The following is a 13,122-nucleotide window of genomic DNA, read 5'->3' on the forward strand; positions in this document are numbered from 1 at the left end:
GGCATGATCGTCGAGCCTTGGCTGTTATCTCAGTCATGACCTTGACATGTGATAACGACATTAATTACAAAGTTGATCTTAGACTGTAAGATGTGATCCAGGAAGTGATTAGTCATGTTGACTTGGCCTGGCGGCCCACTACCATCTTCACGCCGTCACTGGGTTCAGCAGTGTCTCTCGCATGATGGTCTAAGGGTCACGTTCAGCCATACAGGCATATTTGTGGCACCCACTGCTAAAGTAAAGTAAAAAGGTAAAACGAAAAAAAAAAAGTAAAGTAAAAGTAAAAAATCCTATATGCTGCTGTCTGTGAAACAGATAAACTTACAGACACTGGTTGACCTGAATTATATCAGTTAGTGTCTGTAAGTTTATCTGTCTAGAAACACCAAACGTTGCAGTAACAATATATGACTCAGGTGAAGAACTGGGTGCGGTTGTTATTTCGGATTCTCCTATAGTTTTTCCCAGCTGCTTTTGATCTCCACAGCAACCCTATCAAAATCTCTCCCATGTTAATTATCAGTCAGAGGAACTGATCATCCACAGCTGCAATTGGCCAGCCGCTGCATCAGACCAGATAAGAAAGGTGTGACATCACAGGAGGTGGTGATGCATGTCATGTCATGATTTCTCCTTCCCCAACCCTAACACTGTCAGACGGACAGACGGACGGACGACAGGGGAGAGAGGACAACTTAGATGCTACAGAGCACCTCTCACTGTCTTACTTTGTCTTATGTATCTTCTAACAGGGCAGCAGTGATTAATATACACTCCATTTTACTGTACCTGAGGACCTGACTCTTCTGTTGCTGAAAGACTCTCAGGAATCATGGTCGGTGTTGCAGCCCTGATCACTTTTCTGGCTTGTATGGTAAGTTGGTCTGCTAATTTTCCTTTGTTAGGGAATCTGTACCTCATAGTTCTGTAATGGTGTACTTTAATATAAACACTCTACACTTTTTTTCAGTTTACAGCATAATAACCTTACATTACTTTATTCTCATACTCCAGTATTAAAAACTTTATAGGTCTTTACTAGGATATGATCTGTGACCAGGATTGAAATATACAATAAAACATGTAATTTCTTTTGTAAACCAAATACTAAATAAAAGTAATCACTTCCAGATATAACGACAATGTTGACTGATGACTGACTACTGATTACGTTAACTGAACTGTAATCACTGATCCAGATGGTGCTAATCGCAGAAGGAATACACCTGAATTTGTTTCGGCAGTAAAGCGCCACAAATGTCAAAGCAATAAATAATAATGGAGTGATTTGTCATATCTTTGCATCCAAAGTCAACGTTACAGAAGTGTTCATGCAGGCAGCAAAGAACTAGTAAGTCACTAGAAGATAAATGTCTCCTCAGATTCAACATCTTCTGTGGTTTTAATTTCATAGAGACATAAAGTGAAGTAAAACACGCACTGTAATGTGTTTTTCATTTTTCATGTATGCATACATAACAAAGTTCTGAAGAAATAGTAAAGATTATATTTACATGAAGTAATCTAATGTTCACTGGCTGTAATCTTTAAGATTAAGATGACATTTAAAAAGTGGCACTCTTAAACATGTTCGTAACTTCCATCTAGGCTAATGTCTGTTTTCATTCTTCACAGTAGTGTTAAAATTCACAGTTAAAGGGTCCCGTGACTTATTATCTGGTTTTAGTTGATGTCTAAAGAGTTAAAATGAGAGCTAAAGTAAATCAGCCCTGGATGAATGAATGCACTTTGCCATAATTTCAAAATTAAAATGAAATACATTTTACAAATGTATTACAAATTTAAATTCCAAGAGTCCATATTGTCCATATTGTGTTTGGCTAACCATTTTTTTTTCATTCAAGTTTAAGTCAGTGTAAATCAGTGAGCACACTTGAATTATTGTTGACCAAAGTACTTATCATATAAATGAATAAACAGTTATGCTAGCATTCAAAAAAATAAAATAAAAACAATAAAAACGAGGCTTTAGACAGATTTGAAAAATACCAATGGACTGGGAAGGTCTAATAGTGAGAGCCATATGGTTGAATAATTGTCCATTTTAGAAGTTTACAAAGTCTTGATTAAAATGTAACTATAGGGAAAGATAATTATTAAAGAGTGATAGGAAAAATGATGTATCAATTTGTAATTGATTTTTGGATTTTGTTATTTTCTTCTGTAGTCACAGATCTGGATGGTGGTTGTAATAAACCATGAACATACGCAACATGTTTGAACTTGAACATACTTTATTTGTCTTGCAACTTTCAAGGTGGCATCAAAGTAGTAGTACAGCACTCAAGTCATCATGACACTTGTGGTATTTATGGGTTAACACTGTAACGTCTTCTTGTCTGATCTGTGCTACTGATGGTGAACATGAGAAATCAAATCTTGTTGCTAGTTGCAACTTTTTGGAAAACGTACGGAGACAGATGCAAGGTAGTGCCTTTCTACTTGTGACAGAGTGCCTTCTTCTTCACTTACCTGCAACATAATGTGGTTTCCCCTGCTGTGATTATTTTTGACAACTCCGTCTTCCATGCAGGTGGTGTCAGAGGCCCAACATGAGCCGGGCTACTGCGTTTTCTATGAGGAGTGCGGTCGTAACCCGTCTCTAGAAGAGACCCTCATTCCTCCGATCGTCCCCTGTCTCAACTACAGCCAGTCCCGTCACCTCACAGGAGAGCACTACAAAAAACTCAAAAAGGTAGATCCCGCTTAGTGGTTAAGTGAAGCAGAGAACAGGACTGAATAAAAACATGGTAGAGTAGGTCTTTTCTTAAGTCTTCTGTGTCTATTCTTAAGAAATAATTTCAGTATCCTTTTGACAAGAAGTGAGCTTGTGTTTGCGTCTGTAAATGTATAAAACAGCACCTGTTCTTGCTGCAGGTGTGTCCCATTTTGGACCGTGGAGAGCACAACACGTACGCCTGCTGCTCCTTCAAACAGCTGCTTTCTCTGGAAAGGAGTCTGGCCCTGTCCAAGGCTGTGCTGGTCCGCTGCCCTTCCTGCGCTGAGAACTTTGTCCACCTGCACTGCATCAACACCTGCAGCCCCAACCAGAGCCAGGCAATAAAAGTCACAAAGGTCATGAACGTCACCACCCTGGGTGAGACGAGGGAGGCTGTGGTGGGTTACCAGGCATTCCTCAGCGCCACCTTCGCGGACGCCGCCTTCCAGTCGTGTAAAAATGTCAGGATCCCCGCCACAGGGGGCTTCGCCATCGCCACCATGTGTGGTCGGTATGGCGCCAAGCTGTGCACCCCTCAGAACTGGTATGACTTCCAGGGAGACTCAAGTAACGGCCTGGCTCCACTGGACATCGACTTCAACCTGATAAAAGAGGGAGACACTGAGGGACTACCAAAGGGTGTGATTCCCTACAATGGACGTGCTCTGAAATGTAACGAGACCATACCATCAGGAGGTCAGGCCTGCTCCTGCCAGGACTGCCAAGAGTCATGCCCGAGGATGCCACCTCCTCCACTTCCCCCCGGCCCCTTTAGACTGTTGGGGACAGATGGCTTCCTTGTGATATCTATTATCTTACTCTGTCTCCTGATATTTGCCTTCATTCTCCACCTCTCCATCATTTGCTTGGTGAAGTCTCAGAAAAGACAGGATGAAGAGAAAGGAAAGAGAAAGGGCAAAGGCAAAGACCAGAACAGTAATGATGTGGCTCAGCACGTCGTTGATCCGTCAGAGGTGACGTGCGCAGACAGCAACAGCATGGCTGCTCAAGCTTTCCTAAGCTTACAGTTTCGGCACTGGGGAACCCTCATGGCCACTTATCCCTTCACGGTTAGTTTCACCAAAGTATTTTTAACCAGAAAATGTAAAACACATAATGTCAGGCATTGATACAGACCTCTGCTTATTGTTTTACTTGACAAGTAAGACTATGTAACTTTTGCTGAACAGGTGGCCACAAATGGCAATTACAATTGGACCAGGATTGTCTCTTTTTTTTTTTTTTTTTAAAAATGGTTGTCAGCCAGATGAAGATGTCTCTCAGTTGAAATTTTATCTTCATTCAAGGTGCTCCTGGTGTCAGCTGTAGTTGTGGCTGTTTTCTCTGCTGGCCTCAAGTCCATTGAGCTCACCACAGACCCAGTGGAGCTGTGGTCTGCTCCAAACAGTCGCGCCCGCCAGGAGAAAGACTTCCACGACACACACTTTGACCCCTTCTTCAGGACAAACCAGCTGATCTTGACAGTGCCGGGCAGAAAAGGCCACATTTACGACTCTTTGCTGTTTGGACCGCAAAACTTTAGCGGGCTTATATCCAAAGATCTCATCATTGAGCTGCTGGAGCTTCAGAAACAGATTCAGGTAAAGTGCCCAGAATCAAAGTTGACAGTGTTAACAAAAGCTCACCATATGATTTAGACACAATGATGACTTTTTCTACGCCATTTTTAGAACATTGAGTTCTGGTCAGAGGATCTGAACCGCACAGCAAGTCTGAAGGATGTGTGTTTCGCACCGCTGAACCCATCTAACCCCTCCCTGACGGACTGTGCGGTCAACAGCTTGCCACAGTACTTCCAGAACAACCTGGACAACATTAACGCTAAGGTGAACATGACAGAGCTGGGAGTGACCAAAGAGGTGGACTGGAGAGACCACTTAATCTACTGCATCAAGTAAGGATTCATCAAATGAAATTTCAAATCAAATGGACGACTCATCTGCAATTCCTCAGAAACTTTAACATAACCTTCTCTTCTTCCATCTCTTCTCAAGCTCTCCCCTGTCCTTCAAAGACATCACTGATTTGGGTATGAGCTGCATGGCTGATTACGGAGCTCCAGTCTTCCCTTTTCTGGCTGTGGGAGGCTATGAAAGTAAGTGCACCATCTTGTACTATGAGATACCTGTGCAATAAACACAAAAAAGGCAATTCACTTGAACATTACACGCCTTGCTTTTCCCAGATGACGACTTCGTCAACGCTGAGGCTTTCATCCTGACCTTCTCCCTCAACAACTACGCTCGCAACAACATCAAGTTCAAAGTGGCGATGCAGTGGGAGACAGAGTTTCTTAAAATTGTCCAGGACTACCAGAAAAACCCTGCTACCAAATTCACCTTTGCATACATGGCAGAGGTACAGTAAAATCTGCCGTCACAGCTTCCTCAAGGGGCGCGTTGAGTTCTTTCCTCTTTTTCTTTTTATCTTTTTCTTTGTCTTTTTATCACCTCACGTCTTTTTTTAAACTCTTAAGACCCTAATCCGTTATTTCTCTCTGTCTACAGAGGTCTCTGGAGGATGAGATTAATCGGACAACAGCGGAGGATATCCCCATCTTCATGATCAGCTATGCTGTAATCTTTGTTTACATTGCTGTGGCACTTGGGGAGTACACTTCATGGAAACGCATTCTGGTAAGACTTCAGAGAGTAAGGTTTACCTTTATTACAATGCACCATTTCACGTTACTCAGCTGTTTTAGTTACTCAGCTTTTTTAGCCACCGTTGTGCCTAAGTACAGCCTCACAGAGCCGCTGTGTAGATGTTTAGTGTTGTTAAACTGTCGCTACATAACTGGTTGTTTTGCCATGGAAATAGAGGTATACAACATGTGCCTGGGATACGATAAGCCTCCACCAAGAAAGTAAAATTGATTAAACAGTACATATCACATGTACGATAAGGAGAAACTGCAGTAGTATGGCTGTGTCAGCTGTATAGCGCTTATCTCGACAGTGAAGCACGTAGGTTTATTGGCCATGTTAAGTTATACAATACAGAAGACATGATACATAAAAAGATATTGGACAAAGAAAAAGTCCACTGAGTTGAATGTATATCTGGATTCTTATCTCTGTGTCCTGTAGGTGGACTCCAAGTTTCTGGTGGGTCTGGGTGGGATCCTGGTTGTTGGCTGTTCGGTCCTGGCCTCCATGGGCTTCTACTCCTGGATCGGCATCCCCTCCTCGCTGGTCATTCTGCAGGTCGTGCCTTTCCTGGTGCTCGCTGTTGGAGCTGACAACATCTTCATCTTTGTTCTGGAGTACCAGGTGTGTATATTTGTGTGCGCCATGAATGTACAGTATTTCTGATTCTGTAACATATGAATCTCATCTTTAGTGACATCAACCTACTCTTCCTTCCATCTAGAGAGATGCTCGGAGGCCCGGAGAGAGGAGAGAGGAGCAGATTGGTCGTGTCCTTGGAAACGTGGCTCCCAGCATGCTCCTGTGCAGTCTCTCTGAGTCGGTCTGCTTCTTTCTAGGTGTGAACGTTTGCATTATTTTTAGTCTTTGACAAAAAAAAACCACATGAACAAAGTGCAACAGGTAACGCTGACATGGACATAAAGAGATGACTGCAATACACTTGTGCACGTATAGAGTGTAAGAAGGGACCATCAAGTTTATATACAATGTGTTAATCTCCAACTGTGTCTGTTTTGCTACCCAAGGGGCCCTGTCCACCATGCCAGCAGTGAAGTCCTTTGCTCTGTATGCTGCTCTGGCCGTGCTCATGGACTTTGTCCTGCAGATGACAGCCTTTGTGGCGCTGCTGTCCCTGGACGCCCGGCGCCAAGACAACAACCGCTGTGAACTGCTCTGCTGTGTCACAGTGTCCACCCAGCGTCCCAACAAGCCAAACGAGGGCTTCCTGCTGCCCTTCATGAGGAAATACTACGCCCCTGTCCTACTGCACCGCTACACCAGGATCATAGTGGTAAAGCTACCAACCCCATAAGACACATTCACAGTTATTCTCAACCTGTGGCCTCTGGTGTATATTTAATGTGGAATCCAAGGTTATCAGTGACATACAATCCAGTAAAATTAACATTTATTACCGCACGGAGGTGTTTTAACTAGATATTTGTTGTTTGTTCTTTCCTGTGTTCTCTTTAGATGTTGGTTTTCATCTTCATACTCTGTGGATCTGTATTTCTCATGTTTAATGTGACCGTGGGTCTGGATCAGGAGCTGGCTATGCCTCAGGTCAGTAAGTATATAAATATAAATGAACGTCTGCACACTCCCTTTTCAGTGTAACCTTACAAAGATTATTCTGTTTTTGGTGCAGGGCTCTTACATGCTGGACTATTTCCAGTACCTGTACAAATACTTTGAAGTCGGGGTCCCTGTTTATTTTGTAACAAAAAGGGGCTTCAACTTCACCTCAGTGGAGGGCATGAATGCGGTCTGCTCCAGCGTGGGCTGTGATCAGTTCTCGCTAACCCAGAAGATCCAGTACGCCGCCAACTACCCTGATCTGTGAGTTTCATTTTCGTAATCTGACGGGAGAAAATAAAGGCTTTTAGACAAGTTGTAGACTTTTTTTTACTAGGTCTTACTACTATGTGGCTGCTCAGTTAAACGCAGTTCCTCTGCACAGAACAGTGAAGAGTGGTTTCCTGCCTTTGTCCTTCAAATCATTATTTGTCACTGACAGATCCTTGAACCTGCTGATATCATAGTAGCAACCTCTTACATACTAGCCAATCAGATTAGTTAATGATAAACTCAGTTACATGAACGCCTCTTAGCAGATAAAGGGCTCCTCTAACTGATCGTGCCAGGCAAAGAGAGCAAACACCCAAAACATCCCCTATAATTACTGCTCAAATGAACGAATAGAATCAGAGGCTGCGTCCTATTCAAACCACTGTGTTGTGCTTATGACCGGGCTAATTAACAGGAGTAACTTGCAGCATTTTTCCCTGTAAAGTAAAGTATCTTGCAGTATAGTATTTATCTTTTCCACCAAACAGAACAAATCCCGACACTTACAGTACCTTTTATGATTTACAGTATCCCTATGAACTATAGATGACTTGAAGGGGATTGTGACTGATTGTTGATTGTTTCCTGGAGATAAGAAGGGTTATGGAGCTAATTTATCATAAGCAGTATCAGTTGTCTTACTGACAAACAGCAAGCCTCCTGTAATTTGCCAGAATTACAGTATCATATGAAAAGTTAAAGATGTGAGACGGAAAAAGTAATGATGCTAAATAAGAAATGTATTACATTTACCGGAGAGGGTTTAGTTTTCCCAAATGCTTGCTAATAAATGAGGTTCCTATCGCTGTCAATAATGTAAATATCACTGTCAAAATTGAAAAGAATTAGTTTGGCATTTTGAGAAATACGCTTATTCGCTTATTTATCGTTCAGACATGAGAGTGGTATCTATCTTCTCATCTAACTCTATGTTTTCGTATTGTCAGTAAGTCCCCTGAAAAGACCAAACCCAACAATAACAAGAATTGTCTGTGTAAAAAAAAAGCACGATATGGCTTATTCCTCTGTGCCATAGAGCTCCAATGTTGCAATGCAAAAAAAGATTGAAGACACATCGATGAGTGCACTGGGGGATATTTTTCTTCTTGACAATGGTCTATTCCTGGGATTTGGTGACTGTAAGAAAATATAGAATAACACTAGTCTAGATATTTGAATTCCTGCCTTCCTTTAACCCATTGATGATGTGATCTGTAGATCCTACCTGGCTATTCCTGCTAACTCCTGGGTAGATGATTTCATCGACTGGCTGAACCCTGGATCCAGATGTTGTCGCCTGTACACAGTGGGCCCAAATGCTGGAGAGTTCTGTCCTGCAAGCCAATGTGAGAATCACCTCTGAGAAAACACCACATTAACACACATTCTTTACTGTGATGAAAGACATTGCCCTTCTTTTATTAACACCTGCTCCCGTGTCTCAATAGCGTCTTTCCTCTGTGGCCGGAAGTGTGTGAATACTCCTCCAAATGCCGTCCTCAGGCCCAGTGTGGAACAGTTCAACCGCTTCCTCCCTGACTTCCTGGGTAACAGGCCTGACCTGCAGTGCCCCAAAGGGTGTGTATCACCGCTGCACACATACAAACAAAAACATGAAAACATGAAAACAACATGCTCACTGCTTAGTGTCTCTTTTAACAGTGGTCTTGGAGCCTATGACACAGCTGTGGTGAGAGATCAGAGTGGAGAAATTATAGGTAAGTCCTCTCAAATCACCTTAAAGCAGTCAAAGATATTGTTTTAAAAGAAAATGTTCAGTAAGTGAACACCTTTTTTTTCCCCCCTGTGTTGCCAGCGTCTCGGTTCATGGCTTACCACACACCTTTAACCAACTCTCAGGAGTTCACTGCTGCGCTGCTGAAGGCCAGAGAGCTGGCCCACAACATCACCATGAGCATGAGGAAAATACCAGGCACCTCACCTGACTTTGAAGTATTTCCTTACACGTATGTGCTCTAATTTCCCAAACTCCACCTCATCTTCCCTCCTCTACAAGAGCTTATTCTTGTTCCTACAGCTCTGTGAATGTTTCTTTTTTGTTATTCATATGGCGAATGTCATTAAATCTATGCAGTCTGTAGTCTCTGACCTGTATTTTTCTTCCCCTCCGTCTTCCAGGGTGACTAATGTATTTTATGAGCAGTACCTGACTATTGTGCCAGAGGGACTCTTCAACATCTCCTTGTGTCTGCTGCCGACCTTCGTGGTGTGCTGTCTGCTGCTGGGTTTGGATCTGCGCTCCGGTCTGCTCAACCTAATCACCATAATCATGATCATCGTGGATACTGTTGGTGTCATGACACTGTGGAACATCGATTACAACGCAGTGGCCCTCATCAATCTGGTCACGGTAAGTCTGTGATGGGGGTTAAAGGGGCGACCCACCCATTTTACATGAGAAGTAATTTTTACTCATCATGAGGAGTGCTACTCAGCCTGTGAAGACAGTTGTACAATGTCCTCTGCTTTTTAAAGTAAAAAAAATATTGTCAGAGTTAACTTGACTTGGGCTGGAGGTGTGGAGAAAGACATGGGTGTTCATCAGGCTCCTGCCGAATGAAAGATGCTGTTGAGTTGCATTATGGGTAATGTAGGATCCAGTGTTTTTGGAGCTTACATCCATACTAGGGAGTGAAAACCATGATATTTTAACCTCTTCCTCCTCGTTTTTAATCCTTAGTCTCCTTATACAAGTGTAAATACTGAATTGTATATTGCAATTTCTAAACAATAATAGGTAATCCATTTCTAGGGTAACTTACATTCTCAATGTTGTTTGCAGGCGGTGGGCATCTCTGTGGAGTTTGTGTCCCATATGACAAGATCCTTTGCACTCAGCACTAAGCCCACACATGTAGAAAGAGCTAAGGAGGCTACAGCCAACATGGGCAGCGCGGTAAGTAAACTATAAGGCAATCTAGTGCAGACATTGCTAATCACTCACAAATTTAAAGCAAATTTAAAGCTTTCGGTGACAGTTAATTGTATAAATATCCACATACAGTAACAGCTGTCTGAGTTAAATCTGTTTATTTTGTACCCTGTAGGTGTTTGCTGGTGTAGCTATGACCAACCTGCCAGGCATCCTTGTGCTGGCATTTGCCAAAGCGCAACTCATCCAGATCTTCTTCTTTCGATTAAACCTGGTCATTACTCTTTTGGGGTTGGCTCACGGACTCATATTCCTTCCTGTGCTGCTCAGCTACTTTGGTATGTACTTTATAGGTGCTTGTTTATGTACGCAAGGAGGTTTGAAGAGCCAAATACGAAATATAATCACAATTTTTCCACATCTTCATGTTTACTTTTCCCAGGTCCTGGTGTGAATAAAGCAGTGCTGCTGCAGCTCCAGAAGGCCAAAGCAAAGGCCAGCCAGGAGCTAGAGATGAGAAACAATATGAAACAAGTCTACGATAACATGAGCTATGAAGACTATGAGACAAAACAGGACCCGGACTCAAATTCCACAAAGCCCCCAACAGACGCCAGCAGCCCTTCACAAATCAGAGAAAAGCAACAGGAGGAGAAAGAAGAGAGACTTGACCGTTTCTGAGCACCAGCAACAAAGCAGTTTTTAAGCTCTGATGAGTAAATACCTCTGTAACAAACGGAAGAAGGATGCATGCAGAAAAGGACGGAGATAGCAAGGAGTCATGTATTTGGCTCCGTATGGAAATCACTAACTTAATTATGTACTTCAATCAGAAATGGACCAGTGGGACAGAGGACAGTAACACACAGTTGTGCAATATTTCTGAGCAATGCGAGTCAAACCTTCCTGCCTCAACACGTGAGGAACTACACGTCTGCCTTCACGAGCACTGCAGCTGAGCAAGATTGGTTGTTCAGTTGCGGAATTATTTGACAGTACAGGAGGTCGACAAGTGTTCTCGAATGAGTCATTTTGTATTTGTTTTTTATTGAATGTAATTATTTTGTATGTGTGAATACTTCACTGTTTAGAGTGATTTAAATGAACACACACTCCAGCACTTCACATTATAGTTTCTTTAATAGCAGTCCGCTGGCATTGCTGTAAAATGTGCAGTGACATCAGTGACAAAATATTAAACGTGTTTAAAAATTTGGCATCATCATTTTTAAGTTATTTATGGCACAAAAAAGAACTTCCTCACACTAGATTTCGCGCCTTCTAAACAAAAAAAGGTCTATGACTTAAAGCTTGTGTATGTAACTAAATAAATTTTAGCAAGTGGATGTTTTTATTTGTACCACCTGGTGCATACTTGAGTGGTAGACACTTTAATGCAATTAATTCTATTTATAAAATTAAAAATATGGAACTCTCACATTGCAGACGTCTTTTATCCTCTCAATCCTTGTCGTAGAGCTGGCATATTTTTTTAGAGGCTAAAATTGCATTTTGAGTTGGATATGGTGTTTAAGTGTTCATTAAACATGGGAATTATTACTCTTTTCTTGGTAGGGAGCAGCGATAACGGGAGAACTTGAGTTTTGTGAAAGTTTAATGAAAATAGGAAACTCAGAACACTGTAGATACTGGGAGCTTGACTGTTACAATTTGTTGCCCTTTTCTGCGGGTATTTTGACAGTACAACTAAAGCAATATAGACGTTTATATGTCTACCTTCAGAAAGAGAGTTTGATAATGTTCAAAATTCCTACATCTATTGCAGAAGTAATGCCGCTACATGACGTGTCCATCCTAATAACCGTTTAACATCCTGACCCAACGTACACATACATGTCAGAACTTCTTCAAGGTCATAGTTCTACAGTTTGAGATATGCCCAGTGTTTGAGTACATTCTGATACAAAATTAAATAAAAATGAAATGAGTGTCAAACATTTTTAGGTATTTCAAATTTTGTTTTATTAACAATGCATCCCTTTGATAGGATTGTATGTTTCTTTAGGTCATCAATGCCCCCCAAAACATACTGTACACATTATACAAGGGAAACCACGATTCAGGCAAAAAAAGAAAAAAAAAAAAAAAGAAAAAAAATCTTTTTAAATTATAATACAGTCTTGAGGAAAAAATATAAATAACTTTTTTTTCTTCTCTGGTTGAGCTCACTCTATGGTACAGACATATAATAAATAGATCGGATCTGACATCACTCAGCTGATCTATGAATCATCTCTCTATGAGTCCATTTGTGTAGCAGCATTATAGCAAAAAACAAGCCAATGGAAACAGAGATCCCCGTTTCCCTGGAAACCTTTTACAAATCCTTTAGTCATCGCACCCCCAATCTCCCCCCTCCTCCGTCTCAGCCAATGACAGACAATGATATTGCATTGTGGAAACAGATTCAGGGGTAATTAAATTCCTACAATGTAATGGCAGCATGTAATGGCAACCTATTCTTTTTTTAGAAGCAAGAAACACGTTAAGGTGACGATACAACTTTGCCATGCTTGTTGCACATGCAGCGGAAGTGAAGCACAGAGGTAAGAAGGCATAGAGCTGGGTAGCTGCGGGGCTTATGCAGGTTTTCGGAAAACGTCCGCGAGCAGAGTTTGGTATTAAATCTGTAATGAATCATTCTACAGAAAACAGAACCAAAGATCAACCCACCTCCTGAGAAGCTTACTAATAATGCAATGGCTGAAGAAAGACATTAAAAGGTCCTAAGCAAGTAAAGGATGGCATAAACTAGCATTAAATGACATGCTATTCTCCTCATGTACGGCGTAAGGGTGGCATACATAGTGCTTTAGAAAATACAATACTAGTGATGTTTGATTGTCTGAGATACAAGAAATAGAAAAGTAATTGGCTGTCTGTGCTGACAAGAGGCTACAGGTTGTAGGAAGTGGTGAGGCAAGAGAAGCAAAAGCACATATCTG

At 41.8% G+C, this 13,122-nt stretch overlaps 1 protein-coding gene across 1 annotated transcript; it reads left to right on the plus strand.

The window, feature by feature from the left end:
- The first annotated feature begins 835 nt into the window (after nt 1–835).
- On the plus strand, nt 836–10,837 carry npc1l1 (NPC1-like 1). Its single transcript, XM_070904203.1, has 21 exons — nt 836–877; nt 2,558–2,719; nt 2,902–3,813; nt 4,051–4,344; nt 4,435–4,658; nt 4,759–4,859; nt 4,950–5,122; nt 5,272–5,400; nt 5,854–6,036; nt 6,137–6,251; nt 6,441–6,706; nt 6,889–6,978; nt 7,064–7,254; nt 8,482–8,609; nt 8,712–8,841; nt 8,926–8,981; nt 9,080–9,230; nt 9,403–9,634; nt 10,067–10,180; nt 10,332–10,494; nt 10,599–10,837. The coding sequence occupies exons 1-21, from the start codon at nt 836–838 to the stop codon at nt 10,835–10,837; spliced, it is 4,095 nt and encodes a 1,364-aa protein (XP_070760304.1).
- The last annotated feature ends 2,285 nt before the right edge of the window (nt 10,838–13,122 follow it).

This window comes from Enoplosus armatus, chromosome 4, assembly GCF_043641665.1.
Source record: "Enoplosus armatus isolate fEnoArm2 chromosome 4, fEnoArm2.hap1, whole genome shotgun sequence".
In the NCBI taxonomy this organism is placed as follows: Eukaryota; Metazoa; Chordata; class Actinopteri; order Centrarchiformes; family Enoplosidae; genus Enoplosus; species Enoplosus armatus.

What these genes read in the sequence shown, in the direction of transcription:
- npc1l1 (XM_070904203.1), top strand. Translation starts at nt 836, where the DNA reads ATGGTCGGTGTTGCAGCCCTGATCACTTTTCTGGCTTGTATG. An exon ending in GGCTGTGGGAGGCTATGAAA is followed by an intron (nt 4,860 to 4,949) that starts GTAAGTGCACCA and finishes TGCTTTTCCCAG; the next exon opens with ATGACGACTTCGTCAACGCT. An exon ending in CCTTTGCATACATGGCAGAG is followed by an intron (nt 5,123 to 5,271) that starts GTACAGTAAAAT and finishes CTCTGTCTACAG; the next exon opens with AGGTCTCTGGAGGATGAGAT.